The sequence below is a fragment of the Serinus canaria genome, chromosome 4A, assembly GCF_022539315.1.
Source record: "Serinus canaria isolate serCan28SL12 chromosome 4A, serCan2020, whole genome shotgun sequence".
Classification (NCBI taxonomy): Eukaryota; Metazoa; Chordata; class Aves; order Passeriformes; family Fringillidae; genus Serinus; species Serinus canaria.
In genome coordinates this window covers 15,759,698-15,785,446 of record NC_066318.1, presented here as the reverse complement: position 1 = coordinate 15,785,446, position 25,749 = coordinate 15,759,698, and the positions used below count along the sequence as shown (strand labels likewise).

At 54.6% G+C, this 25,749-nt stretch overlaps 2 protein-coding genes across 2 annotated transcripts; both read right to left on the bottom strand.

Annotated features, from left to right (window-relative positions):
- Positions 1–3,750: 3,750 nt before the first annotated feature.
- CNGA2 (cyclic nucleotide gated channel subunit alpha 2) lies at positions 3,751–11,776 on the bottom strand. Its single transcript, XM_050974508.1, has 7 exons — positions 11,673–11,776; positions 10,649–10,759; positions 10,019–10,189; position 9,913; positions 7,718–7,824; positions 7,234–7,340; positions 3,751–6,566 (listed from the first exon to the last, which is right to left on the bottom strand). Exons 1-7 carry the CDS (start codon positions 11,759–11,761, stop codon positions 5,140–5,142), a joined length of 2,013 nt encoding a protein of 670 aa, XP_050830465.1. The 5' UTR covers positions 11,762–11,776; the 3' UTR covers positions 3,751–5,139.
- Positions 11,777–13,857: 2,081 nt separating this feature from the next.
- Positions 13,858–25,582, bottom strand: LOC103824242 (mitochondrial fission factor homolog A). Its single transcript, XM_009099482.4, has 7 exons — positions 25,371–25,582; positions 21,758–21,953; positions 21,123–21,271; positions 20,303–20,391; positions 19,600–19,761; positions 16,703–16,781; positions 13,858–15,670 (listed from the first exon to the last, which is right to left on the bottom strand). Exons 2-7 carry the CDS (start codon positions 21,951–21,953, stop codon positions 15,539–15,541), a joined length of 807 nt encoding a protein of 268 aa, XP_009097730.1. The 5' UTR covers positions 25,371–25,582; the 3' UTR covers positions 13,858–15,538.
- Positions 25,583–25,749: the final 167 nt, after the last annotated feature.

Sequence of the window (25,749 nt, the reverse complement as noted above, 5' to 3'; positions counted from 1 at the left end):
ACTTTATCTGGCTCCCAGAAGGATAAACCTAAATTTATTTTCCTGTATTTTCCCCCCACTCTCCAGTCCAGAGGATGAAATGTGATGTGCGGCCAAGACCAAAAGGCAACGTTTAGGAGCAGGCAGGGCTGGGCTGAGGAGAGCACCAGGGAGAGCCCTATGATGGTACAAGGAAGCCTTGACCCTCAGGAGCCCCAGACTGCTGGGTCAGGGGCTGAAGGGCTCTTGGGAAGGCACCCCAGGATCTTCCATTCCATCCCTCCAAGGGAGGTGGTTGAGATGGCTTCACCTCCTGCTCACCCATCACCCTGAGCTGCTGTCATGGCAACACATGCTTGGATTCAGGAAGGAACAGGTACTTCAGCTTGTTTACCCAAGAAGCAGGCAGCATCCTGGTATTCTGAGCAGGAGAGAAGGAGGGGAGGGAGCCAGCAGGCAGCTCCCAGACCTGGACCTGCTTGGTGTGCAGATCTGCAGCCTCCTGCCAGCCCCAAGAGGAGTGCAGCCTCCATCCACTCTGGTCCTGCTGCTCGTGGCTGGCAGATGTGCTCGTGGGGGTGGTGACAGTCCCCACACCTCCCTGGGACCCCACATGAACATGGGCTGATAGAGGGTTTAACTGCACAGGACAGAACTGGGACATGCTGGGCACTCAGCACCAGCCTTGCCCTCCAAAGGGGGGACCACAGCTCAGAAAAGTCCTTTAGTGCTCAAAGAAACCACAGACTGCAGCCCCCCAGGGCTCAGGCAGGGGCTCCTGCTTCTCCAGCCATGTATTTCCCAAGAGCAGCCCCAGCACATGGCACATCCAGCACCACCCAAGGACCATGGGAACAAGCTGAGGGCAGAGCCTTTCCTTTGGAACCTCGCTCTCCCTGCAGGAGAAGCAGGCAGTGCTTTGATCTCAGAGCTCCTGAACCCAGAGGAGCCTGAGCAAGACATTTCCCCCTGCAGGAACCAGCTGCATGAGAGGCTGGTGACCACCTCCACCACCTCCAGGTGCCAGCCCCTTGGGAAGGGATGGAATCTCACTTGCAGCAGCCCCCTGCATTCAGTGCCTCACTCCTGGGAGAGCAGCTCCAGCACCAGCAGCAGTCCTGGCTCCCCTGGGTGCAGAGGAGGCAGGAGCTGGGGGAAGAAAAGCTGTCTGGGAAGCTCTAAAAGAGGCCCATGCTGGAGGGTTTGGAGCTGCCTCCAAACTTTCCTGATTTTCAAGAGATTTGTGTGCAACCAGCCCATAGGAGCGACAGAGCGTGGTCAGGATGATAGAGCAAGATGGGAGCTTGCCCCACCATCCCCCTGGCACACACATCTTCTCACCAGGCTGGGCCTGCTGTGCTTCAGGCTTCCTGCCAGACCCTCTCTGCAATCCCTAAATCCACTGCTCCGACCTTGTTTGCAGCTGGCTGACCTAACTGAGCTCTGGAGAAGGGGCAAAGCCAGATGGCCTCCTGTGCTGCAGCCCTGCTGCTCCGCAGCCTGAGCAGAGGTTATTTTGGGGTTTGCTCACTGTCACCAAATGGCCTCTTCATGAACACCTTAAGAAAACAAAGAGCAGGCAGCTGGGAGGCAGCAGTTATCACCTGGTGTCCTGGCAGGCTCCCTCCTTTTCCCCAGCTGTGAAATGGGGACCTGCACTCCCAGAGGTCGGTGAGAGTTTTTTCTGGGTGTCATCCAGTGACATCCATTTCATTCCACAGGGGAGGGAAACCCAGCGTGGCACAACGCAGTTATGGCTGATTCACCTGAGCATCCCAGGCCTTTTCCTGCAGCTCTGGTGCAGGCAGACCAGTCTGAAGATGCATCCTTTGATAGCAGAAAACATCTGCTGCAGATGTAAGGGGTGGTCTGATGGGTGGCTGCCTGGTGGAGTACATGATTCCCCCTGGCATGACCTCTCCCAAAGTCAATCTATTTGCTCCATATTTGATGTCTCCCATCCACAACACACAGCTGAGAGACCCCCCTGTACAACAGAAGCTATCTTTGGAGAGAGCTAAAAGGAGGCAATGATTAATAATATATGGACAAGGCAGCTCAGTGCTTTGTGTCTCTGCAGGGCGCTGAGCAGAGCCTTACAGTGGGGTTTTCCTCCTGGATGCCTTTGGCAGCTCTCTGCTCCCCATCTCCAGGAGAGCCTCGGGGAAACCACCTGTAAAATGGGCAGCAGCCAAAGCTGGATCTGCTGAGCCCCATGTCTGCTCTGCCGGGAATTGAGGCAGCCTGCAAGTGCAGCTGTGCCACTGTGTGCTTCCCTCCAACATCTGCCCATCCTGCTCACTGAAAAAAATCATGGAGCTGCTGCTAATTTCATTAGCAGGCCCGTCAAGCGGTTCATCAATCCATGATTTCCTGGCTTGCCGCCTTGAGGAAACAAGCGGGATCTGCTCTGAATTCACAAAGCCATCCCCTGGGGTCATTTGTCTGAAGGCTTAAAATTTCCCGAGTGCATTATTATCTCGGATTAAAACTGGGGGAGGGAGGGGCTTTGATTGGTTTTTCTGCCCATCCTCGGGAGTGAAGCAGACCTCCCTCAGCCGCCAGCAGCTCCCGACCCGGGGCAGGAGCTGCCCCGTGCCGGGCCGGGCAGGGGCACAGACGGGCAGAGCCCACGGGCGGTGGAGGGGACATCGAGAAACACCCGTGGCGGTGTTGCCAAAGGCTCGGCTCTCCGTCCCCACGGGCTGCGAGCCCGCACCGAGGGTCCCTCAGGCAGGGTCCCACCCGCTCGCAAGGAGGGTCCCGCACAGGGAGTCCTGCTGCCCGCATGGAGCATCCCGCCCGCAAAGACGGCCGCGCCTGGATGGTCCTGCTGCCCGCAAGGAGAGTCCCGCACAGAGTCCACCCTCCCGCCCGAGGATGTCGCACTGAGGGTCCCCTCTTGTCGCACGGGGATGTCGCACTGAGGGTCCCCTCTCCGGCACAGGAATGTCGCACTGAGGCTCCCGTCTGTCGCACTAAGGGCACCCTCTCCCACACCTGAGGGTCCCCCTTTCCCGCCCGAGGATGTCTCACAGCGGGTCCCCATCCCTCACGGGTTATGTCGCACTCAGGGTCCCCATCTCGCCCGGGGATGTCGCACTGCGGGTCCCCTCTGTCTCGCTCAGGGTCCCCATCCCGCCCGGGGATGTCGCACTGTGGGTCCCCTCTGTCTCGCTCAGGGTCCCCATCCCGCCCGGGGATGTCGCACTGTGGGTCCCCTCTGTCTCGCTCAGGGTCCCCATCCCGCACGGTCGGTCCGGCCCGGAGAGTCCCGCGCGGCGCGGCGGTTCCGCGGCCCACAGCGCCCTCTGCCGCCCGCCCGCAGCACCGCAGCGCCGGCTGGGGAACGGGGAATGGAGAACGGGGAGAGGGGAACGGGCGGTGCGGGGAGGGAACGGGCGGTGCGGGGATGGAACGGGAGGTGCGGGGATGGAACGGGAGGTGCGGGAGGGAGAAGGGGCGGTGCGGGAGGGAGAACGGGCAGTGCGGGAGGGAGAACGGGCGGTGCGGGGCGGGCTCTGCAAAGTGCTAGCTGCAAATCCATGACCGATCCTCCCAGGAAAGGGGGAATTTGGGAGCCGTGGCTCGTGGCGTTATAAGGATCAGGAACTGCAACTACACCGACTTCAGCCAAAAGCGTCTTGATCATAAAAGAAAGAAAAAAAAAAAAACAACAAACGCAGAACTGCCACAGTTTAATTCAGAGATGATGAAAAACTTTAATTCTTACTCCAACTTCTAATTTTGGTAACGTAACCATTCCTACCACCACAATCCCAAAAAGCTAGGCCGTTATTTTTTAAATGGAAAAAATAATATGAAATGCAGAGAGGCAGTTTTAGATTGGAGGAAAAAAAAAAGAACAAAGGAAGCACCCTCAGTTTTACACTATGAACCCTTCTAGGTTGATATTTTCCCGTGTGTCCTCCCATCATTTTAACCAAACTCTTGGCTCAATTTGACCCAGAACATGAATTCCCTTCTGCACCAAATATTCCCCTGCTTGGAAACCAGCCCAGCCCACCCCATGGCTGCAGTGGGATCACAGGTCCATAACCAAGAAGTGAGGTGTCATCCTCCAGTGCCATGCCCTGAGGCATGGGTGACACTGCTGCTTGCATGGGTGCTGCTGCTGCTTGCAGGGTTTGGGGCTATTTCTGCACTGTCACTGTCCCCCTCTCCATCAAGCTACTGGAGCTCCCATGGCTGCAGCACAGCCTGGCAGAGCAATGGTGCCACGTTTCCACCCTCACACGTGTCCCTGTGGCTCTGCCACTCATCTCTCCTCCAGAAGGCAGGGGCCTCTGCAGCCTGCAAAGCCCCAAAACTCCCACTGAGTACAAGAAAACCCCCTGCCTAAAAAAATGTGTTCTGTGCTCTCCCTCAGCTACCCACAGCCAAGCAAATATGGGCATGGTTGGCTTCCACCACGCCTTTGCTCCTTTAAAACATGTCCTTTCAGTCAGACCTGTCCTGGCACATCTGGCTGTCATTAGACAGAGGAGAGAAATGCTCTCTGTCTGTCTCCTGCTCTCTGTCTGACTCTAGCACTGCCAGCACTGCACCTCTGCATTGCACTTGTCATGCAAAGCATCCACAGCCCCAGTGGGAATCACACTGCTTCCACAGTGGCAGGGCTTGGGAACGCTGTCCTCAGGAAGGTGCAGTGCTCAGGGCACCAAGCCACCTGCACCAGGAACCCCCTGACAGCAACAAACAACAGGAGAGAGAGGCAGCAGCTGCAGGCCCTGCCAGCTCAGTGACCAGGGCAGTGACAGTGACCCAGACAAGCCTCTCCATCTGCAGATGTCAGAGGCACAGTTTGGCCTGTCTGAGCTGAGTTTGGGGATCTTGAGGGTAAAGAGTTTCTGGGTGCAGAGCAGGCAGTGTTTGCAGACACTCACTGAGGACTGATTACCTGGAGTGAGTTATGAAGGCTGAAGCCAAAAGGCAATGAAAAAAGTGAGAGGTCAGAGGAGGAGGTGGGACAACCCCCTGATTTGGAGCCACCTCAGGGGCTGCCATCAAGGCAGTGCCAGCAGCAGTGCTAAGGACCTGAGAAAAGGCCCTGGCAAGGCAGCCTCAGGATCTGCCTTGTGAAACCGCAAACACTGCCTCAGCACCAGGTCAGACATCATCCAGCTGACTCTGTTCCCCTCACTGCATCCCCCCACCAGGTGAAGCTTTCTCCTCATCCTCAAACAGACTGTCTGAGCTGTCAGAGAAGAAATCCTCCAGTTCCTCCTGCCTCATCTTGGACTCCAGAGCAGTGATGCGCTGCTTGAGCTTCATCTGGGCATCGTTGTACTCGGTCAGGAGCCGGCCAAAGCGGGTGTGCAGCGTGTCCAGGTTCGAGGCCACCCTGTCCAGCCTCTCCTCCATGCTCTTCCCTTCTGTGCTTTCCTCTGCAGCTGACTCATCCAGCAGCCCTTCCTTCATAAGGATCTCCCTGCCACGCTCCTCCAAGATCCTTTTGGCATCGGGATACTCTGTGACTGCTTCCATGAGATCTTCCTTAGACAGGCAGAAGAGATCAGAGTAGCCCAAGCTGCGGATGTTGGCCGTGCGCCTGTTGCCCATCTTGCTCCCTTTGATGTTGAGGATGCTGATCTCACCAAAGCAGCCCCCTGCAGTGAGCAAAGCATACTGTGTCACGCCATCGTCCCCCACCACGGCCAGCTTGCCCTCCTTGATGATGTACATCTCCTTCCCGATGTCCCCTTTCCGGCACACGAAGTCCCCTGGGCTGAACACCTGAGGGCGAAGCTTCAGCACCAGCTCCACCAGCAGCCCCGCCTCGCAATTCTGGAAAATCCTCACCTTCTTCAGGGTCTCCAGGTGAACGTTGATGGCAATCTCTGCCCTCAGCTTATCAGGGAGGTTCTTGAGGACCTCCCGTTCGTCCACTGCCTTCTTGTTGGCCCACAGGTAGTCGAACCACTTGATGACTTTGGTTTCCAGGTCTTTGCTCACCTTGCGGAACTGCATGTAGTGTTTGACGGCGTCGATCTTGGCCTGGAACTCCGCCCTGGTGGCGTTCATGTTGGAGATCATGGAGCCCACGTTGCCCACGATGGTGGCAAAGATGAGGACGCCGACGAGGAAGTCGAAGATCACGAAGAGGTACTCTTCATCCCGCACGGGGGGAGGCGTCTCCCCGATGGTGGTCAGCGTCAGCGTGGACCAGTAGAGGCAGTAGATGTACTCGCGGGTCAGAGAGCCGAACTCGGGCTCTGTGACGTTGGGGTAGACCCAGCTGTCCTCCCCGAAGCCGATGGCCTTGGAGATGGCGTAGTAAATGCAGGCGTTCCAGTGGATGATGACCAGGATGTAGAGAACCAGGTTGCTGATGCGGAAAAGGTTGGGGTGGCTGGTTCTGGTCTCGGTCCTGTCAAAGAACTCGAACATGCGGGAGAAGCGCAGCAGCCTGTTGAAACGCAGCTCGGGGCAGTGCAATCCCACCCAAAAATAGGCCAGGTCTGTGGGCAGGCTGGAGAGAACATCCAGCTTGAACTGCAGCGTGGGGATGTAGTTATCCCGTAACTTCTTCAGGTCCTTAACCAGGAGGCCCTGCTCCAAGAACCCTAAAGAGAAGCCAATCATAAAATTATCTCAGTCAAAGTTGGATCTTTCTGCAGGTTTTGTGAGCACCTGGGCAATAGTCTATGGTATGCCATGGATTTGTGTGCATAAATACAGAGGGTCACCCAAATATCACCAGTTCCTGCTCTACTCAGTTTGTTATCACTCGAGGCCGTCATCTGGCAAAAGCCACCCAAAGATATTTCCCAAGGATTTAGTCTCTTGCCATGAAGAAAAAGGAGCACAAAGGTTTCCATCCTCCAGATCATGAATTATTGCAGTTCTGACAGAAAACGTTCAGCCAAGTGCTGCCTTCCGAGAACATTAAATTCTACCATTTTTCCATGCAGATAATTCATTAGCTGAACTGATGCAAAATCAGAGATACAGACCTTCAACTGTGCCCGAATACTAATAGTAATGCAGGTAATTTTGTACAATTATTCAAAGGTGAAGTTGAAAGCTGGGATGATTAATCTTTCATATTGAAACTTGCTCCATCTCTCAGATCTTCTAATTAGATTCTTTCTCTGGAGACTGTTTCATACTAGCGAACGCCAAGGTAGGCAAAACCCTCCTTCTAATGGAACTGTGGGTTGGGCCTGTCCCTTGCAGCTCATCTCCACTTGTGGGGGATTAAAGGGAAGCCAGGATGCTGCTCCTGCTCACCTGTGTGCAGGCGGATCACTGTGTCCCCGAGGTAGAGAGCATCTGAGATGTAATCCAACACCAGCCACAGCACAAAATAGGTCTTCTGCAGGTCAGTGAAGCAAGCCCTGGTGGAGGAAGGTCATCAAACAGGGTGTGAGACCACAAATCCCCACATCTTCTAAACTATTACAGCTGAATGTTGGCTGATCCTGAGGCACCCAGCTCTGCAACAGAGCTTGGTTTTAATTCCTCTTCCAGGAATTAAAACTCCCTGCTCTAAAAAATCTGCCCTCCCTTGGTGGAGGTGAAGCAACACCTTGAAACAACCTCTCAGATGACCCTGAAACCAAGGTCCTCTCCAGCTGGGCCAGAACTGACAGTGATGGGAAGGGTCTCTTTCCTTTCAGTGCCCACCAGTGTCAGTTTGGTCCTGGTTGAACCACAACCAGCAGGTGACCAGGATGGTCAGAGGCAGCAGGAACCCCCCAACCTCCCAGCTCACCTGGCTACGAGCAGGCACCAGTTATAGAGGACAGGAACTGCAATCACAGCCAGCCAGTGGTAATAGCAGTCCCCCGCAGGGTCCACCACAAAGAACAGCCATTTCCCCTGGAAACAGAGAGAAGAGCCAGAGCTGGCAGTGTATGTGGAAAACAGGGTTGGAACAAACCATGTGAGCCACATCCTTCATCCCTTGCACCACACAGGCTCCAGCAGAGCTGCAGCTTGGTGCCAGCCTGTGAGCCAGGAGCAGTCCCAGCTGTGCAGAACCCCAGCACTGTTCAAGTTCCTTTATCCCTAAAACTGAGCCAAGAGTGCAGCAGAAGAGGAACCTGTGGGATGGTGAGGCAAAGCACACGGCCCACATGACACAGCACCCCAGTGGCAGAGCCAGGAACAGATGCATGGAAGGGGGGGATCAGAAAAGTTCTCCTGAAGTACATGACACTGCTTCTCCCAGGTGAGGCAGGGACCGGTGCCAGGCGGATCTGAAGAGAAGAGTAACTGCAGCAGGAAGGAAAGTGTGCTGCAGATCAGTGGCTGCACAGGAGGGGCTGCCCAAGCCCCAGAGCAGTGGCCCTGGGGGCAGCTGGCACGGCAGGGCTGCCTCCTGTGCCTCCTGCAGGCTGCACAGCCCGGGCTCCAGCCTTTGAACTGCTCCCAAGTGTTTGATCCTGCTCGCCCTGGGACTCTGAGATAAGAAGTGTGTGCTCCACTTGCCAGATTCACTGGAGAAGCTGGGGAAGAGAAACTCTGTGGCTGGGTTGATAGGCTTACAGCAGCCTGGTGGGGCAAAACACCCTCTCCCTCCTTCCCTCCCTCCCAGCTTTTGAACACACAAAACTCCCTCCAATGATAGAAAAACTCAACCCACTTGCCAACAGACTTCCCATGCCCACCCCATTACTTCTGGCAGCTTCAGAGGCAGAAGCCCTGCTTGGAAGTCTCCTTTCCCTGGAGTACAGGCAGTGCCCAGAGTGTGGGGACTGGCACTTGGCTCAAGGCCAGCCCCAGTCCCTCCTGCTCACCCTCTGTGCATCCACAGACAAGTGGTGATCCAGCCTCCCCATAAAAGGGCTTATTTTTAACAGAAAGTGCAGCTTGAACATCTGTTTTTTGAGTCAGGGACTCTGCTCCCCAGGACAGACAGCAGTGCCACAAGGGAAGGACTCAGCTGCAGCCAGCACCCACAACCACCAAAACCTCAGTGATGCTGTTCATGGTGTTGGTAATTTCAGCTTTAAACCACCAGTGCTGCCGTGACAGGAGGCCAGAGTCACTGATATTACACTGGCAGCAGGGTCAGGGCTGGAAAACAGAGCTAACCCAGGAGGAGGGAATCACCATCTGCCTCTCCCCAAAGGCTTTGGAGCCATGGAGCCCGACACTGCCACAAGCAGCTCACGTGTGGGATTGCCAGACCTGGGGCTCTTCTTACCTGTGGAAATGAGCACCCAGAAAACCCCAGCAGCTCCCACTGGATCCCCAGAACCCGGTGGCACTGAGCAGCCCCTTCCCAGCACACTTCAGCTCCTTCCAGCCATGAACAAGCCCCCCTTAGCCTCACAGGGCTGAACAGTCTTTTCTTCCATTACTAGCAAAGACCCAGATACAAGGCTCAGATTATTTTTCTCCTAGAGAAAACAATTATTTCTTGGTGTTTTAATTACCATGTATAATGGTAGGGTCCAGAGTAGGCTGTGAGTTTTGCCCTCTAATTAGCCAGCAGAAGAAAAGCCAGGTTATTGCTTCTCACCAGGAGTGTGAGCTGAGGAGATGAAAGGGCTGGATTTGAAAGAGCCTTTTCACAAAGCTGCTCTTTGTGGGGACACAGGCAGCAAACACAGTCCCTTCATCCTGCAGATGATGAATGGGACTGGCAAATCCCAGGTCTGTGGCTCCTGGGTGGGATGCAGTGGCTGCTGGGTGGAGTCCTGCATCCCTTGGCCTCTGTCCAGCCCCTCACATGCACAAGCTGCAGGAGCATCTTTTTACAGACCCAGGGCTGGCTCCAAAAACAACCCTAGGGTGGGACTGGTATGAAACTGGGGAGGTCTGATGTGTTTCCCACCAGGGCATGAACCAGGAGGGATGGTCCCCATGGCTGAGGGACAGTCCAGCTCCTGTGTGCCAGCAAAACAGCTCAGCAGAGCCAGGCTGGCTGCCAAGACTGGGGCTGGAGAGGGCAGGAGGGACCCTTCCCACCACCCCACCCCAGTTCCTTCTTTCCCACCCCCATGGGAGCCCCCGAGCTCCACACACAACTGATCCCCAGCCAGGGACAGCAGGAAAGGGACCCTACTTTTTGTTTAACTTCTCAGTCTCCTCATCCTGAAGCTCATCACCAGCTCCTGCAGGCACTGTCAGGAGCTCAGGGCCTTGGAAGCGCTCCAGGAAGGGGTCTGGCCTCTGCTGCTCCTCATGCAGGCTCTTGTTGGCCCAGTCCCTGAGCACCAGCACCAGCCGGACTATCCTGCACAGGGAGGGAGACAGGCACACCAGGGGTTAACCACAGAGCAAGGACAAAGAAAAGCTTCAACAGAGTCATCAAGGGAGCTGCAGCTGAGGAGAAAACTCTCGCACAGAATTTGTGTTTTACCCCTTTTAGTGAGGATGTGGGACCAAAAAGATACAAGCAGTAGAGACCACCCTGATAGAGTCCCACAACTCCTACCCCAGTCCTGCTGTCACTCCCACAGGAATATGAGGGATCTGTGGGGCACTGAGGCACAGGGAGGCTGCCTGCAGGGAAAGGAGCCTCTGAGCCCAGTGGGGGTGAAGCCATCCCCCACCAAAACCCTCTCCACAGGCACTGGGGCACAAGGAGCAGCCTTCACAGACTCTCATCCCATGAATTCCATAGAGCAGAAGGGGATCCTCACCCCACAGAAGGCCCCAGGGCACAAGGGGCTCACCCCATACACAGCAGTACCTGGCCAAGGCTCCCTGGCCTTGGAAAGCATGGTCAGCCCTCTGCTCCCCCCCAGGCAGGCTGGCTCCTCTCTGCAGCTCTGAGCTGGTGCCATCCTGGGTTGAGCAGGTCCTGCCAGGGGAAAAAGGGGGATTATTGTAGTAGAGAACCCCAGAATAATGAGTATTGACTCCATGATTGTAGAAGGCTTATTAAATGTTTTATTAAGTTACACTATATTAACACTATACTAGAAAGAAAAATCTGTGACCCTTACAGACAGTCGGGACAGTTTTGACCTAACTGGTTAATAAATTAAAACACTATCACCAAAGTCTAATTAAGAAATCCCTTTTGGTCAATAATCTCCATTCCACAGTGTCAAACAACAGATGTAGCAAGTGAAGATAAGAATTGTTTTTCTTCTTTCTCTGAGTTTTCCCACAGCCTCCCCCAGGAAATCCTGGGAAAGACTGGGTCTCTCTCTGTTATGTGATCCCACAGGGGATCACACCCACTCTGTGCCACCATGGCATTGCCAGGCTCACTGGAGGCAGCTGGCAGCAGAGATTGGGCACCACAGCCCTGCCCTGTGGTGGTGTTCACAGGGGTCCCAGGAGGAGGGAAGAGATGAGAATCTTGACTCTCTGTTTCAGAAGGCTGATTTGTTATTTTATTACATATATTATATTAAAAGAAAATTATATACTAAAACTATACTAAAAGAGTAGAAGAAAGGATTTCATCAGAAGGCTAGCAAGGAAAGGGATGGAATGATAATAAAATCTTATGACTGACCAGAGAGTCCAAGACAGCTGGACTGTGATTGACCATTACTTAAAAACAACCAGAGGAGACCCATCACAGATCCACCTGTTGCATTCCACAGCAGCAGATAATTATTGTTCACATTTTGTTCCTGAGGCCTCCCAGCTTCTCAGGAGGAAAAAAACCTAGCAAAAATGTGTCTGTGACACTGCCCATGCCAGGCCTTTCCCTCCCCTGCCCACCAGGACCCCCTGCCCCAAAGCAGGGAGCAGCTGACCTGCTGGCGCTGAGCCCTGTCCCCTCCGTGTCACCCCCGGGCTGGTGGTTTGCTGGGGAGCTGTGCACACCATTGCTCCTCGCTGGCATCCTCAGGCTGAGGGCACCACGGGCACACCCTGCCCCAGGGACCTGCAACGAGCACGGGACAGCCACAGGGAAACACAGGCAGGACACATCACAGGTTTGAACTCAGGAATCCAGCACAGCTTGGGAAGAGAGGGTCCGACACCATGGCAGGGGCTCGCACCATGTTCCCCAGGAGTCCTCCAAGAGATCCCACAGCTGCCTGGAGCCATGAGAGATGCTCTCCTCATCGTTCAGGCTCCTCATTCATTGCCAGAGGAACACCTCTGTTTCCTTCTCTTCCCTGTTCTGCCCACCTCACCTTTGCCTCTCCTGACCTTCTGTTCCCTGGCCTTGCCTGCCCCTCCCCTTCCCATTCCTTGCCTTGTGCACTCCTCCTTTTCCCTGCCCTGCCTATCCTTTGCCTTGCCTTTCCCACTCCAGCCCTTCCTTTACCCTGCTTGCTTACCCCTCCCTTTCCTTCCCTTTCCCTTTCCCTTTCCCTTTCCCTTTCCCTTTCCCTCTCCCTCTCCCTCTCCACAGGTGCAGCCACCATCGTCCACTTGGGAGCCCGGTATTCCTGGAGCGCTGCCTCAGAGCTGCCAGGGCAGCATCCCTGCCCCCGGAGCTTCCTCGGGCTTTTCAAACACGAAGGCAGGGCAGGAGCAGCGGAGGTACGGGCGCGGTGACCAGCGGTGGCAGGGGGACAGTGCCCACCCCGTGTGGCTGTCCCCGCAGCCCCGGTGCCCTGAGCAGCAAGGCGCAGGCAGCCGTGTGTGGGGAATGAAAGGGGAAGAGGGAAATGGCTGCTCGGGGATGCTCCATTTCCCAATGCACGTGTTCCCTTCTCCCCCCAGCCGTCAGCTCCTCGGGGGCTGGAGGGACCCCAAAACTCCAGGACAGTGCCCAGCTGGAGATCCCAGCCATGCCCAGCGAGCCCTGGGTCACTGTGCAGCCAGGGACAGGCACAGCCAGCAGCCCCAGCTGGGCTCAGGTGCTGCCACACCAGGGGATGCACCTGGATTGCTGCCCAGGGTTCTGCTCCCACTCCCCTCCCAGCCCCTGCCCTGGGGAAGAGCAAAATGGTGATTATTTCCCTGCTTCAGAGGTGTGCCACAGCTACTGCTAGGATGGAAAACTGGGAAAAGTAGACACATTTAACACCCTCACATCCACTTACCTCCTCCTGCTGGCAGAGCAGGGGACCAAAAGTGCTGCTCTAGAGTCCCAGCCAAGAGAGCTGCAGAGTTTGAAGGCGATCATGAAATGAACCTTTCACCAATTTCTGCCCTCTTATTTTGCTCAGGAAGTCATTCTAATGCCCAGTTAGCAAAAAAATCTGCATCCCAAGGCAATCAAAAGAGGTCAGCTTTTCTCCTCTCCCTCAGGATGTAACCATTAGCAGTGGCTGAGGCTGGATCCATCCCCAGCAGGCACACGGAGTCCTGCACCTTGTACAGGGCTGATCTGAAAGCACCAGCACCTGGAGTCTCTTTTATCTTTGCTATCAAAGGTTTACCTTCTCCTTTCCCCTTCAAAGCTTTAAATTCCACTTGTTCTGATCTCCCTGAGCACCCACGCAGCAGGCAGTCCAAAGGAATAAAGAGAATTTCCCAGCCTTGGCTGGGACTGGGGCTCCTGGGCGAGCACCCAGCAGCACAGGATGTCACCCTGCTCTTGTCCCCACATCACAGACTCCAGATGACAGCTCACCAGGAGCACTGGCAGCAACGTGCCCCCCTTCCAATTCTCTTTTTGCTCCCTGCTGCAGCTGCCTCCAAAAGGAACACAGGAACTCCAGAGCTGCTCCCTCGAGCACCATCGTGCACAAAACACTTTATTTGCTGTGCACGTCGTCGTGGCAGTGACCCCTGGGGACACCCAGCCCTGCCACGTGTGCTGCCTTGGGACAAAGCAGCCAGGAGGAGGAGAAAAAAGGAAATAAAAGCATCACACCCCAACAGGGGCAGCATTAACCAGAAGCTTTTCTACTCAAGATTCTCCCTCAGCCAGGGCTGAGACACCCACGGGCAGGTGACAGTCCTGCTGCCAAGGGAATAAACCTTACCTGTACCCACATACTGGGACATCAGCACCAGACTCCACAGAAAATAAACACATCCAGAACACAGAGAGTTTATTAAAATATGCCTTTTGTGGTCAGTGTTTCCAGATTTATAACCAGCATTTATGCCTTACATAGAAGTCATATTGTATCTATCTTCCACAACCTGACAGCTACTAGCCCATGAGAACACATCCAGTTTGGCCACCTCTCCTCCAAACACCTTCAAGCCACACTTTGAAGGTGGTTGTGCCTTCCCAAAGTCATCCCTTCTCACCCAAAAATAAACCCCAAACACAAGCTTCCTCCAAAACACATTAACACCTCTCAAAGGAGAGAAACCAGACAATTTACCTCATTTCCTGGCCCCACTCACAGCCCCTTACACAGAACAGCAGTGCAAGGTCCTCTGGTGACCCTGGCACAGGAGCCACCCACCCTGCACACCCCCTGCCACAGCACAGCACGCAGCACAGCACCCTGGCTCTGGTGGAAATCCCAGCACTCTCCTCAGCTCAGCAATCAGCCCCAGGCTCAGAGCTGCAGTTTCTTGGGGACAGATATTTATCAGTCCCTGTCCAGCTGCCAGATTTACAGTCACGGCCACTCGGTGCAGTGTCAAGCAGAAAACACCCGAGCACTGATGTCTGTAAATAAGCTATTGGGACATCTGGATGACATGTAGATCCAGCTATAATTAGGTACAGGTGACACAGAGAGGTCCTGTTAAGCCTTGCCAAAACCTGCCCCCAGGGCCTGCGTGCACAACTCTAGCAGATGTGCTGGATGAACCACCAAAAACATCTCAAAGTCACCTCAGAATCAAGTGTTAATAAACTCTGGAGAAGGGAACAAACAGAAAAGCTGTTAAACTGAGCTTGTTCACAGCTGAAGAGCATCTGGGTCAGGAATTCCCCTCACCCATGTTCTGACACCATCACTGAAGTGGCAGCTTGGCAGCAAGACCTGGGAGAGACACTGTTCCACTCCCCTCAGCCACGGGGAGCCTAACAAATATCTATTTTCCCTGACCTGTTTGGTGCTATTGCTGTTGCTCTGAGGTTTTATAACCCAGAGAGTCACCATGGGCAGGTTTCCCATGTAAATCTCTGGGAAAGAGCCAAGCCCCTGGATAAGCCCAGATGTCAGCAAGGCTCTCACATCTGAACACCTGCAAACCTGCTGTGGCTGCAGGGATGGGAGCTCCTGGCCCCTCCAGCTCCACTCCTGGAAGAGGGGCTGTGGCACAGGAGACTGGCAGCACCGCCTGCACCAAGCAAGAGAAAGAAAAGAAAACCCAGCAGAAGTTTAGAAGCACTCAGTCACTCTACAGAAGGTGAGGAATAGACCACAGCAGCTGGCTGAGAACTTTGATGGGGTCAGAGTTGAGATCTCCAAGGTGGGACGTGGCCAGGCTGTGACTGTAGCAGGACCCCACACCCACAAACACCCAGCTCCTGGGTTTGCATCTCCTCTGGCAGCCTGAGGGCAACTGCACAGGACAGACCCCTCCTGTGCCAGCCACCAGCTCTTCGGAGACCTCAGCTCTTTACAGCAGCTTCTCACACCCTCACTGTCACCAAGGCCTGAAGGACACACATTCTTGAGGGCCCACAGTGCAGAAAGCAGTCCTAGTCAAGAAAAAAAGAGTTTCACTGCTGGCAAGTACTCGAGAAATGCTCCTCTCCCTGCCCTCACCCCCCTGCCAGGTGAGCAGGGGAGCTGGGCTCGGGCTGTCATCTTCTGAGCCAGAGCCAGGTGTTGAAGAGGCAAGCAGAGATCATCACAGAGTACACCAGGGCCTCCTTCTGCCTCCAGGCGTGGCACTGCTCCTCCAGCACACGCAGCCTCCCCGAGATCCTGGCCAGCTGCAAGGGAAGCAGAGGGGCACTGTCAGCACCCAGGGGCACGGCACAGCAAGGGAGGCACAGCTGGGAGCTCTGCTCCTTCAGTAGGAGGGGCAGGGGTAGGATGGTCAGGATGGACAGAGACAGAGATCTCTGAACCAGCTCTTTGAACTGGTGGGTTATTGCCAAGGGCCTGGGTGCAGGGCCCTGCTGGGAGCTGCCAGCCACAGCTCAGAGCAGCCCCAAAGAGGGTGAGAGGGGGGTAAAGAGAGGGGTAAAGAGAAAGAAGGCAAGAGTGTGGTAAAGAGGATGAGAGAGAGCAAAAGAGAGAGGACAAAAGAGTAAAAGAGAGAGAAGTTCCCATTCCAATATCATAAATCTTCTTCTGTGTTGAATATTCTAATTCTCACTAACACAAGATACAAATCCTACAGCATTTACATACAGCCTGTAAGAATCATTACATCACCATACTGTGTTACATTTTAAATCCCAAAAACTCCTCTTTGGGCCCTTCTGCCAAGCCAGCAGGGTCTGCTCTGCCCCTTGGAGCTGTCTGCAAGCAGAGGGTGTTGTTTCAACAATGGCCACACCATTGTTTTCCAGGTGTTCAGTAACTGAGGGATCTCAAAGCTGCTTTCATTTCAATCTCATAGTTTCCATATTCTCAAAATCTTTTGCCAGGCAATCATATTTATAAAGCTTTCCTGTTTCACCTTCCCCAACACTTCAGGCCCTCCGTCTCTAAAGCAGAAGCTACCTTTGTGTGGGAGGGGTGGCAGCAGCACCTCGGGTCTGCAGCAGACGCTTCAGGAAGATCCTTCCCATCAGAGAGCACCTGAGCCCCTCTCACTGCCACCAGAGGGGTCTGGCTGGGTCCTGCAGCCCCCTGGGGCAGGAGCTCGATGGATAACACACATGAAAGCCCTCTCCTGAAGGCAGGACCAGGGTGACAGCAACAGCCCACCAGGACTGAGCAGCTGCCCCTGCAGCCTCCTCACCCCTCCCCTGTGGCTTTCCCAGCAGGCATTCACAGCCCTTCCCCCATCTCACCTGCCTTCTCATTGCTGCCACCTCTGTCACACCCGCCTCCTCCGAGGTGCTCTCTGCAGCTGGGGTGGGCTCCTGGGAGCTGGGGAGGAAAGCAGAGATGCAGCAGGGCCAGAGCTGCTCGTGGGGTGCAGTGACCCCCACAAATGCAGCACTGCCACAGGGAGCCGAGCCAGGCAGTGTCACCATCATATCTTCTGAAAAATCCCTTCACCAGAATTGCTTCTCCTGGGAAGCTGAGAGGCCTCAGAAAAGAATGAAAACAATAATTATCTGATTGCTTGGGAACGGGGTCTGGAGATCCTTTCCCAGCAGGTGCATCTTTGATTGATTCCATGTGAATTGTTTTTAATTAATGGCCAATCACCATCACCTGTGTCAGACTCTGAGGAGTCAGTCACGAGCTGTCATTATCATTCTTTTCTAGCCCTCTGATGTGTCCTTTTTCTTTAGAATAGTTTTAGAATGTAATATAATTAATATAATAAAATTTATATTATATTATATTATATTATATTATATTATATTATATTATATTATATTATATTATATTATATTATATTATATTATATTATATTATATTATATATTTTATTATATTATATATATTACATTATATTACATTATATTGCCTTCTGAGAACATGGAGTCCAATTCTCCTCTCTCACCTCACAACCCCACAATGCAGGGAGTGTGTGCCCAGGCTGTGCTGCACCAGGAGAAAGCAAACAGCCCCTGCACAGCATGCACTCATCTCTCCTGAAGTCCCCCATGCACATTGGTACCCCTCCAGCATGCACCCAAAGGGGCCAGACAGACAGACAGCACGTGCCAGGACAGGTAACAGGAAACACATGCTTGTATTTCTTCAGAGGTGCAACAGAGAGAAAACATTTCTGCTAAGCACCCATCCTCTGTAGTGCCAGGAGTCCACTGAGGGCTGAGTAAAACATCCCTAGAGCCAGCCAGGTAAGCAGGTGACACAGGACAGGGCTGAAATGGAGGGGTGACCCTGTCTGCATCAGCAGGTGAGGAAGCTGCCATCAGCTGGAGGGAACTACCACTTTTTGCTCTTTTAGCACATTTTACCTGCAATTTGAAACATAAACAAGCAACCCCAATGTTCAGGACTTTCTTGCCTCCCTGGAAACACAGGGGCCCTGCTGGAATGAGCTGCTGCACTGGCAGAGGCAGCACAGAGCACTGATCTCCAGGGCAGCCCCTGGAGGCACACCCTCACCACTGAATCACAAAATAAAGCAGATCCACAGTGAGAAAAATACAAATTCCTGAAATCACAAGCTAGCTCAAAGTCAGCTGTTCTATCACCAAAACTCCCCGGTGCACACCAATAACTCACACAGGCACTCACTGATCCCCCAGGGGTTAACAAGCCCCTAACCCCACTCCTTGGAGCCCTGGGGAGGAGAGGGTGTTTATCTCTCTTTGCTACATGATGCTGATCTCACTGAAGACAAGCCAGAAGAGCGTGTGGAGATTCTCTGAATCCCTGTCTGAAACTCCATTTGTGAGATAATACCTGCACAAAGTGTAGCTGCAGTCAAAATGACAGTCACAACAGAAAGAAAATGCAATTTTCCCCAGTAGAGAACCATGAAAAAAGGACACATCCTGCAGCTTTTCACTCAAAATCCCAGTTGATACAGGTAGACACCCTTTAAAGTAGAGACTAGAAATTGCCTTCTGGTGACTCATACCCTTCAAGAGGTCACTGTCAGCCAGATATTCCAGGCTCTGTCTGAAACCAGACTTTGCTAAAATTTCAGGACAAACAAGTCAGCACAGCCTTTTTGGTTTTTTTACTGTTGCACAGGGGTACAAAGCTGTCATACCAAAGGGATGTCTGCATCTGAAGGGATGTAAAGCACTAAGAAGAGGTGCTTGAGGGTGGCTGCTTTCAAAGGGAGATCAAGGCCTGGGGAGAAGCCCCAGAGTGACCCCACTGCATCACAGCAGCTCTGCAGGCTACCATGGCCCCACTGCTGGAGGGAGAAGGGAAGAGGTCTTTTGCAGCCACTAACCAGATCTCTTGGTCACTAAGAAATGAAAATGATGTTTGAAGACAGCCTCAGCCTCCAGTTTTTAAGAGCAGAGACATCACTTTGGATCCTCAGCAAGCAGCAGGCAGCTGGGGAGGGAAGGCAGGACGTGCCCCCGAGGATGGATGTGATGATGGATGCTGGTTCTCCTCCCTTTCTGCCTGGAGGCTTTGCTCAAGGAGAATGAGGAGTATTTAGATGTTCCTCCAGGTGCTCAGCAGCCTTAGAGCAGTGGGGACACCTTAAGGCTGCAAGGATGTCTCTGAGCAAAGAGAATTCACTGCAGCAGCACAGATGAGGCTGGTGGAGATGGTTCCTCCAGCACATCTGGAGGGACTGAGGCCACTGCACATCTGCTCCAGGGAGCACAGAGGGACACCACAGCCTGGCTAGGGCGCTGGCTGTGGGATGAGTTCATGGAAAGGCTGATTAACAGTGACCAAGACACAGCCCAAGGTGCCTCTCCTGCAGGGTGTCCTCCTGTCTCAGGGACAGCCCCTGGGTCAGGCCATCTGCTCTGGGTTTTCATTTCCTTCACACACCCCTCTCCAAAGCACACAGAAAAATCAGTCCTTGCTCAGCAGCCACCACCCAGCAATGCCACAGCAGCACAGGGGCACTCAGGGTGCCCAGGGACTGGGGTTAAGCTGAGCAGCAGACTCAAGGCTGGGTTAGTGAGGCTCACCAAGGCCTGGCACCCAGAGCTGGCACACAGGACACGTGAGAAAGGAAGTGCAAGGCAGCCATGCAGGAGCATCCTGCAGCCCAGAGCTTACAGAGCCCCAGCAAGGCCAAGGCCAGCCCCTGCAGAGTGGCAGAGAGCTGGCTCAGGACAAGTCACCTGCATGGCGCCGGGTCCCGCAGGGAGTCCTGGACACGGTGGAAGAGCACCTGGCCCAGGAGGTACATGGTCTGGAAGATGTTCTGCATGGAGTAGATCCTGCCTGCCTCTGTGAAGAGGGGCAGTGGGGCACTGGGAGCAGGCAGGGGACAGGAGTCTGGCCTGGGTGCACACAGAATCACGCCTGTCACTCCCTGTCTCGCACAGCAGGGCACAGCCTGGCACGAGGCACTGCCCCTCATCCCTTCAGCAGCTCCAAAATCCCTGGGCAATGCCACTGGCACCCAGATGGCATCAGCTGGGAGAGCCCTCTCCAGCAGCCCCCAGGCTCAGAGGGCCACCTGACTGCTGCAAAGCCAAGCACAGCTGTGTGCCACACTGCTCTCCTGCCACCCAGGGCAGCTCTGGGCTTCAAGTGGGACAGGAGTTCCTGCTCCAGGACCAGCTCAGAGACAATTTCCCCACTGCAGAGGCTCTGGAGCCCAAGGTCATGAGCAGAGGCCTGGGGAACAGCACAGCTGCCTTCTGGCACCAAAGGCCATGTTCCTCTCATGGATGAGCAGGACCTGCCAGGCACTGCATTGCTCTGATTGGGATCCCCCCTGCCCCTCCCAGGACACCCACACCAGGGAGCTCCAAAACAGCCCAGTGAGAGGAGATGCTGCCCCCCACCCGCCCTGGGTGACTCTGGGCCCGTGCTCACCCCTCATGGTGCTGTCCTGGGCTGTGCAAGGCCAGCTGGGCACTGTCACTCGGGGTCCTGTCCCTCCGTGCCCTGCTGCTGTGGTGGCCCTGTGGGAATGGAACACAACCACATCAGCACAGGGCTGAGCCCAGCCTGGTGCCCTGGGTGGGCTGCAGGGGCCCTTCAGCACGGGGAGAGCACTCAGTGGGAGCTCTACAGGAGCCTGGTGATGCTGCTGCAGGTGGGGAGATGTGTCCAGAGCAGAGAGAGGGTCCCCAGCATGAGCCTGCTGAGCTGAACTCTAGCCAGATCAAAAACCCTGAACCTAACCCACCCAGGAGCAGCTCTCAGATTTCAGGGAGGTTGAAGCACTTGAGGAGGCAGAAGAGCAGCTCCAGCAGCCAAACCAAGTCTTGGCCTGCCCATGCCTGGGACCTCTCTTTGAAAGGTTCTCACACAAGGCTAAAATCTGCTTTTGGCTCTGACCCCAGAACCCTTTACACTGCTGTAATGAACCAGCCCTGCCTCATACTTCATCAGTAAGGAAAACAGGACTTAAAAAGTAGCAGCAGCAGCAGCCAGTGGTGGGACTGCAGCCACCCCAGCCCACCCCAACCTACAAAATGCAGCAGGAGGAGATGTGGCTGGATCAAGGTCCCAGCACACAGGTGTGCACTGGCCCTGGGTCAGAAAGAGATCCCACCATCCCCAGCCCCTCACTCCTAGGGCCTCCTGGAAGATGAATCCTGGCTTGGGGTGATACCAGCTCTCTGGAGAACCCCAAATTTGGGACTGCTCCCCTTCCCACCCCAGCAGCCCGTCCCTGCCCCCACGGTACCGATCGCTTGCGTCGCTGGGTGCTGGCTCTGCTGGCTGGGGGCAGGAAAGGGACGTCCCCACAGGGGTCTGGGGACACGTGCACCACAACAGAGGGGACCTTCCTTGGCTGGGTCAACAGCACTGGCCTCAAACCGGTGTCTGATACCTCTACAGGAAGGAGAGAGGGAAGAATTAAGCCAACCTGAATGGCCTCAGGAGAGGGAAGAGAGATGCACCCACGTGGAGAGCCAAGGCTGTGTTCAGTGCCAGATGAACACCATGCCCTGGGATTTTTGGGCAGCCCAGAGAGGCAGAGCCACTGCTTCAGGACAGCAAGGTTTCAGAGCTGTCTGCCAAAGACAGGGTCAAACATCCTGCATCCCAAAGGCCAAGAGGGAACTGCAAGAGACATGGAGGGAGATGCCTCCACATTTTGCTCCTCCCCTGCTGGAATTAAGGCCCCTCCAGACTTTTGTAGGTGACCTTTGCCCACCTCTCCCCGAGCCATCCACCACCCTGCCCTGCATTCCTGAAGAGAACTGCCTACATTATCTGCCCCCATCCTCTCCTCTAGCAAAGCAAAGGGGGGTTTATGAAGGGGTTCTACTCCCTAGGATGTTGTGCCCCACCCCAAAAGACAACCCAGGGCTTTACCTGCCAGAGAAATCCTCTCAGGGATGTGCATCCGCAAGGACGCAGGGACATCCTCTGCCACTGTCCCCCTGTCCCCAGGGCTGCAGCTCTCTGCCACCTTCAGCCTGCTGGGAACCTGCATCCTCTGGTTGATGGCCTCTGTGAAGAGCAGGTCACACCGCACCCGGTTCAGGTCCAGTCCCCAGAGGGGCCACATCTGGGGGTGAAGAAGGAGGGATTACAAGGGACTTCACCTCTGGAAAGTCACAGCTGGACTAATTCCCAAAGAACAGCCTTGCCCTGAATGGGTCACAGCTGTGATTAATACAGAGGAGGGTGATAAAAGGGTGGGTGGGATGGTTAGGGAGAGCCTGGAGGAAGAGGGCCTTGAGGACGAAGGAATAATCCAGAGAGACACAAAGAAGAGCAAAACAAAGAAGAGAGTTGATGCTACAGAAGATCTGCTGTGAGGTCAGTCTGGGTCTGATAAAATTAGAGCCTGCAGTCACAGTTGAGCCAGGTGAAAGCCTGTGGTCAGAGGCAGCAAGGAAACACTTGCAGTCATATTCCAGCAGGAACAGCCAGCAGAGTCTGTCAGAGAAACCAACAGCAGGAGTTTGCTGTAGTCACTCAGGATGGCTAAGCTGTGGAGAAAAACAAACTGGGCCCCTTTTCATGTTTTTAAGTGAGAGTCTGTGCCTTGGCTCATTTCTACCCCTAAGGAGAGGTCTGCTGCAGCACACATCATTGCAGGTGTCCTCCGGTGTCCTGAGGTTTCACACAGAGGGAAAGAAAGCTGCAAAGTGGCAACAGGAGCAGCACTTCCAAAAGTGACAACAGGGACAGCTCTTCCTGCACCTGCACAGGGACAACACAACATGCTGCAGGACAGCTGAAACACAGGCAGAAACAAGTCAAAAGACAGACTTGCAGGAGTGGTCTGGGACAAGGGGATGTCCCACGGTGCCCAGCTGGCAGGACAAGGAGTCACCCACTGCCTCCACTGATAGCAAAGAGAAGGCTCAGCACACAGTTCAGTGTTAGTGGAAAACAATTATTTTCCATCCAGAAGTAACATCTTCTGGAGGGCTGGGATCACATTTTTGTGTTCATATACACCTTTGACAAAAAAAATGAGGTTTTCTAAAAGCAAAGCACACTTTTTTTGGTGATGGGCTTCCAGGTTACCACAGGAAAGGCTTTGGTGCTCAGTTTTTCTCTCCACACACGTTCACTGCAGTATCCTCAGGGCCATACCCCATTCCCTCCCTGATCCAGCACTCCTCACCCACATCCAGTAAGGATGGACTCTGCCCTGAGCACAGCTGCCAGATGCTGAACCACCCTCCCAGCGGGGAAGAAAACCACACATCCCCTTCCTCAGCTTGGAGCAGAGCCCCCAACTCAGCCTTCTTCAGACAGGGACCAAGCAGGGACACAGCTCCAGTTCTCCTGGGAGCAGCTGACAGCAGGACCAGGACATGAGATGTTGGATTATTTTATTTTTTTTTTTAATTTAGATGGGGCAACTGAGAGGTGTTTTAAAACTTTTATTCTATTTTTAGTCTTATGTGAAGGGTGAGACAATACAGATGTTATAATTTATGCTATTATAATCAAAAGTTAACTATTTCTTAACTACAATAAATCTTAAGTTGTCCCTGTATGATGGGTAAATCTTTTTACTCTACATTTTGTTTGGATGGTTTTTCTTAACACTAGGTGTTATCACAGTGAGCTTTAAGAATTTTCTATAAATCCGCTTCCCACAATGGGACACAGACACTACCTGGAGCTTTCTGCAAACTCAGTGGCCCCGTGCCTCAGTTTCCCTTTGGCCAACTCCCAGGGTTTTGAGAGGTGCTCTGGGGCCACAATGTCCCAAGACTTTCACTGAGCCACACAAGCAGAGGGCAATCAATGTACACTTTTGGGAGAGGAGCCCCAAAAGTCACCTTCCTGGCTCCCAGCACATGCACTCTTTATTCTTTCCCAAAAAGCTGCAGCTGAGGAGAAAACCCCAACAAGCAAGAGCTGCTGAGGCTGGAAGACCCCAGCCTAATCCAAGTGCTACTCCAGACATGCATGAACAGCATCCTGCACCCTCCTCTCTGACACCTTTTGATCTCAGCGTGCCCAAAAAGGTCCTCCTTTGCTTCTAGAAAAAAAATATCCACTGTGAGAGGGGCCAGCAGCAGCCAGGGCTGCCCACCACACCCCTCACTGCTGCTCCTCAGGGCACTTTGGACCCCCTCACCTTCCCCAGCCCCCTGCAACCCTTTAGGATTTCACCCAGGGTAGAAGAGCAGAAGGAAAGCAGGAGGGGCAGGATATGGGACCTGTCCCCTGCAGCTGCCAGGCCTAGACACTCTGGGTACAGGAGGGTGGCAGAACCAGCTCTGCACTACCACAACCAGCACTTCCAGTGATCACTCACCTCGTGCTGCTCCCTCCTCCTCTGCCATTACAAACCTTTTAATTACACAGGGATTTTCCCAGCACCAGCAGTGGTGATTCCCTCCTTGCAGACACTGCATCCCTGTCCTGCACTGGGTCCATCCAGGAGGCACTGTGGGGGCCCCACACCATCCCCACCACCCTGGCCAGCCCCAGCCCATGGGTCTCATCTCACATATGCTCCCAAAACCCCAAAGAAACTTTTTCTGCTTCTCCCAAAACTCCAAAGAAACTGGATTTTTGCAGGCACCCCCTATTCAGAAACAGGACAGTAATTCCTGGGATGGTCCCACAATGTGTCAGTCCCACAGGAGACACCTGCCTCAGACCCCAGCCAGGGTACACAGCCATGGAGAGCACCAGGAATTTCCTTCACATCTGTGGTGCTGCATTCCCAGCCTGTTCTCTGGGAAACCAGCTCATATTAATAACAGTAAATCTGGAGAGGGCAGAGCTGTTCATTTTCTAATCACCTGTGAAACCACTGCAGCTCCCAAGGAACAGAGGGATGGGAGGGGGTGAGAAGCAGGCTCTGAGACTAAGCTATTAAGAAAGGGGAAAAAAAAATCAGCTGTCAAAACTCATAAGAACGAAATGCTTAAGTGCTGGATTTTCTCCTTTAACTTTCTTTAGGGCATTTCCAAGCTCTTGGCAAGCACGCCCCACTCGCCTGGAGAGGCTCAGCCTCTCCTTTGGCACTTCTGCTTGGATTTGCAGCGACAGGGAATTTCCGGCTCACTAAACCAGAACAGCTTTAAATCCTGCAAGCCAGGAAAACCTGTCCTGGGGAGGGAAACCCCACAACCTCCCTCTCTCTGTCCCTCTCCAGCCCGGGACACCCCAAACCAGCCAGGCGGGGGCCAGCCTGGTGCAGCACGCCCCGTTCGGGCTGGGGAGCTGGAGGGGGCTGGGGGTTTGCTCCCAGCTCTGCCCTGCGGCTCGGGGATACCCCTGTCCCGGCAGAGAGGGGCACGGGCACGGCAGGGCTCTCACCCGCCTCTGGGGGAGCCCTCTGCCCCTGCATGGCTCCGGGGACACACGGCACAGGGGGGTCCCACGCCCTCCCGGCCCTGGGGACATCCCGGCCCTGCTCCGGGGTCGCTGCAGCCGCCCGCAGAGCCCCGTGAGAGCGGACAAGGGGGACCGTGCGGGCCGGGGAGGGACACGGGACACTTACTGTGTAGCGCAGTCCGACGCAACGTGTCGGACCTGTAAACAGCCGGGACGGGACGGGGCGGTGCCGGCGGGGGCAGCCCGGCCCCCCGGTAATGAGCCCAGCCCCCAGTGTCCGGCCCTGCCCCCGGTGTCCAGGCCGGCCCCCCCGGTGTCCAGCCCTGCCCCCCCGGTAATCAACCCTGCCCCCGGTGTCCAGGCCAGCCCCCGGTGTCCAGCCCTGCCCCCGGTAATCAGCCCAGCCCCCGGTGTCCAGCCCAGCCCCCGGTGTCCAGCCCTGCCCCCGGTAATCAGCCCAGCCCCCGGTGTCCAGCCGCTTCCTCCTCGCTTAAAGCCGCAGCCGGTGATTAACACGTTGCGACTCCTCCTGTGCCACCGGCCCC

Bases quoted from the DNA above. Each gene is read 5' to 3' on its own strand.
- LOC103824242 (XM_009099482.4), bottom strand. From the start codon at position 21,953: ATGTGGCCCCTCTGGGGACTGGACCTGAACCGGGTGCGGTGTGACCTG. The intron at 21,272-21,757 runs GTAAAGCCCTGG...TCCTTCCTGTAG, and splicing joins TGAGAGGATTTCTCTGGCAG to AGGTATCAGACACCGGTTTG. The intron at 15,671-16,702 runs GTGAGATGGGGG...CTTCCCTTGCAG, and splicing joins TGGCAGCAATGAGAAGGCAG to CTGGCCAGGATCTCGGGGAG.
- CNGA2 (XM_050974508.1), bottom strand. From the start codon at position 11,761: ATGCCAGCGAGGAGCAATGGTGTGCACAGCTCCCCAGCAAACCACCAG. The intron at 10,760-11,672 runs GTCAGCTGCTCC...TTCCCCTGGCAG, and splicing joins ACAGGGCTCAGCGCCAGCAG to GACCTGCTCAACCCAGGATG. The intron at 6,567-7,233 runs GTGAGCAGGAGC...GCTTCTCTTTAG, and splicing joins AGTGATCCGCCTGCACACAG to GGTTCTTGGAGCAGGGCCTC.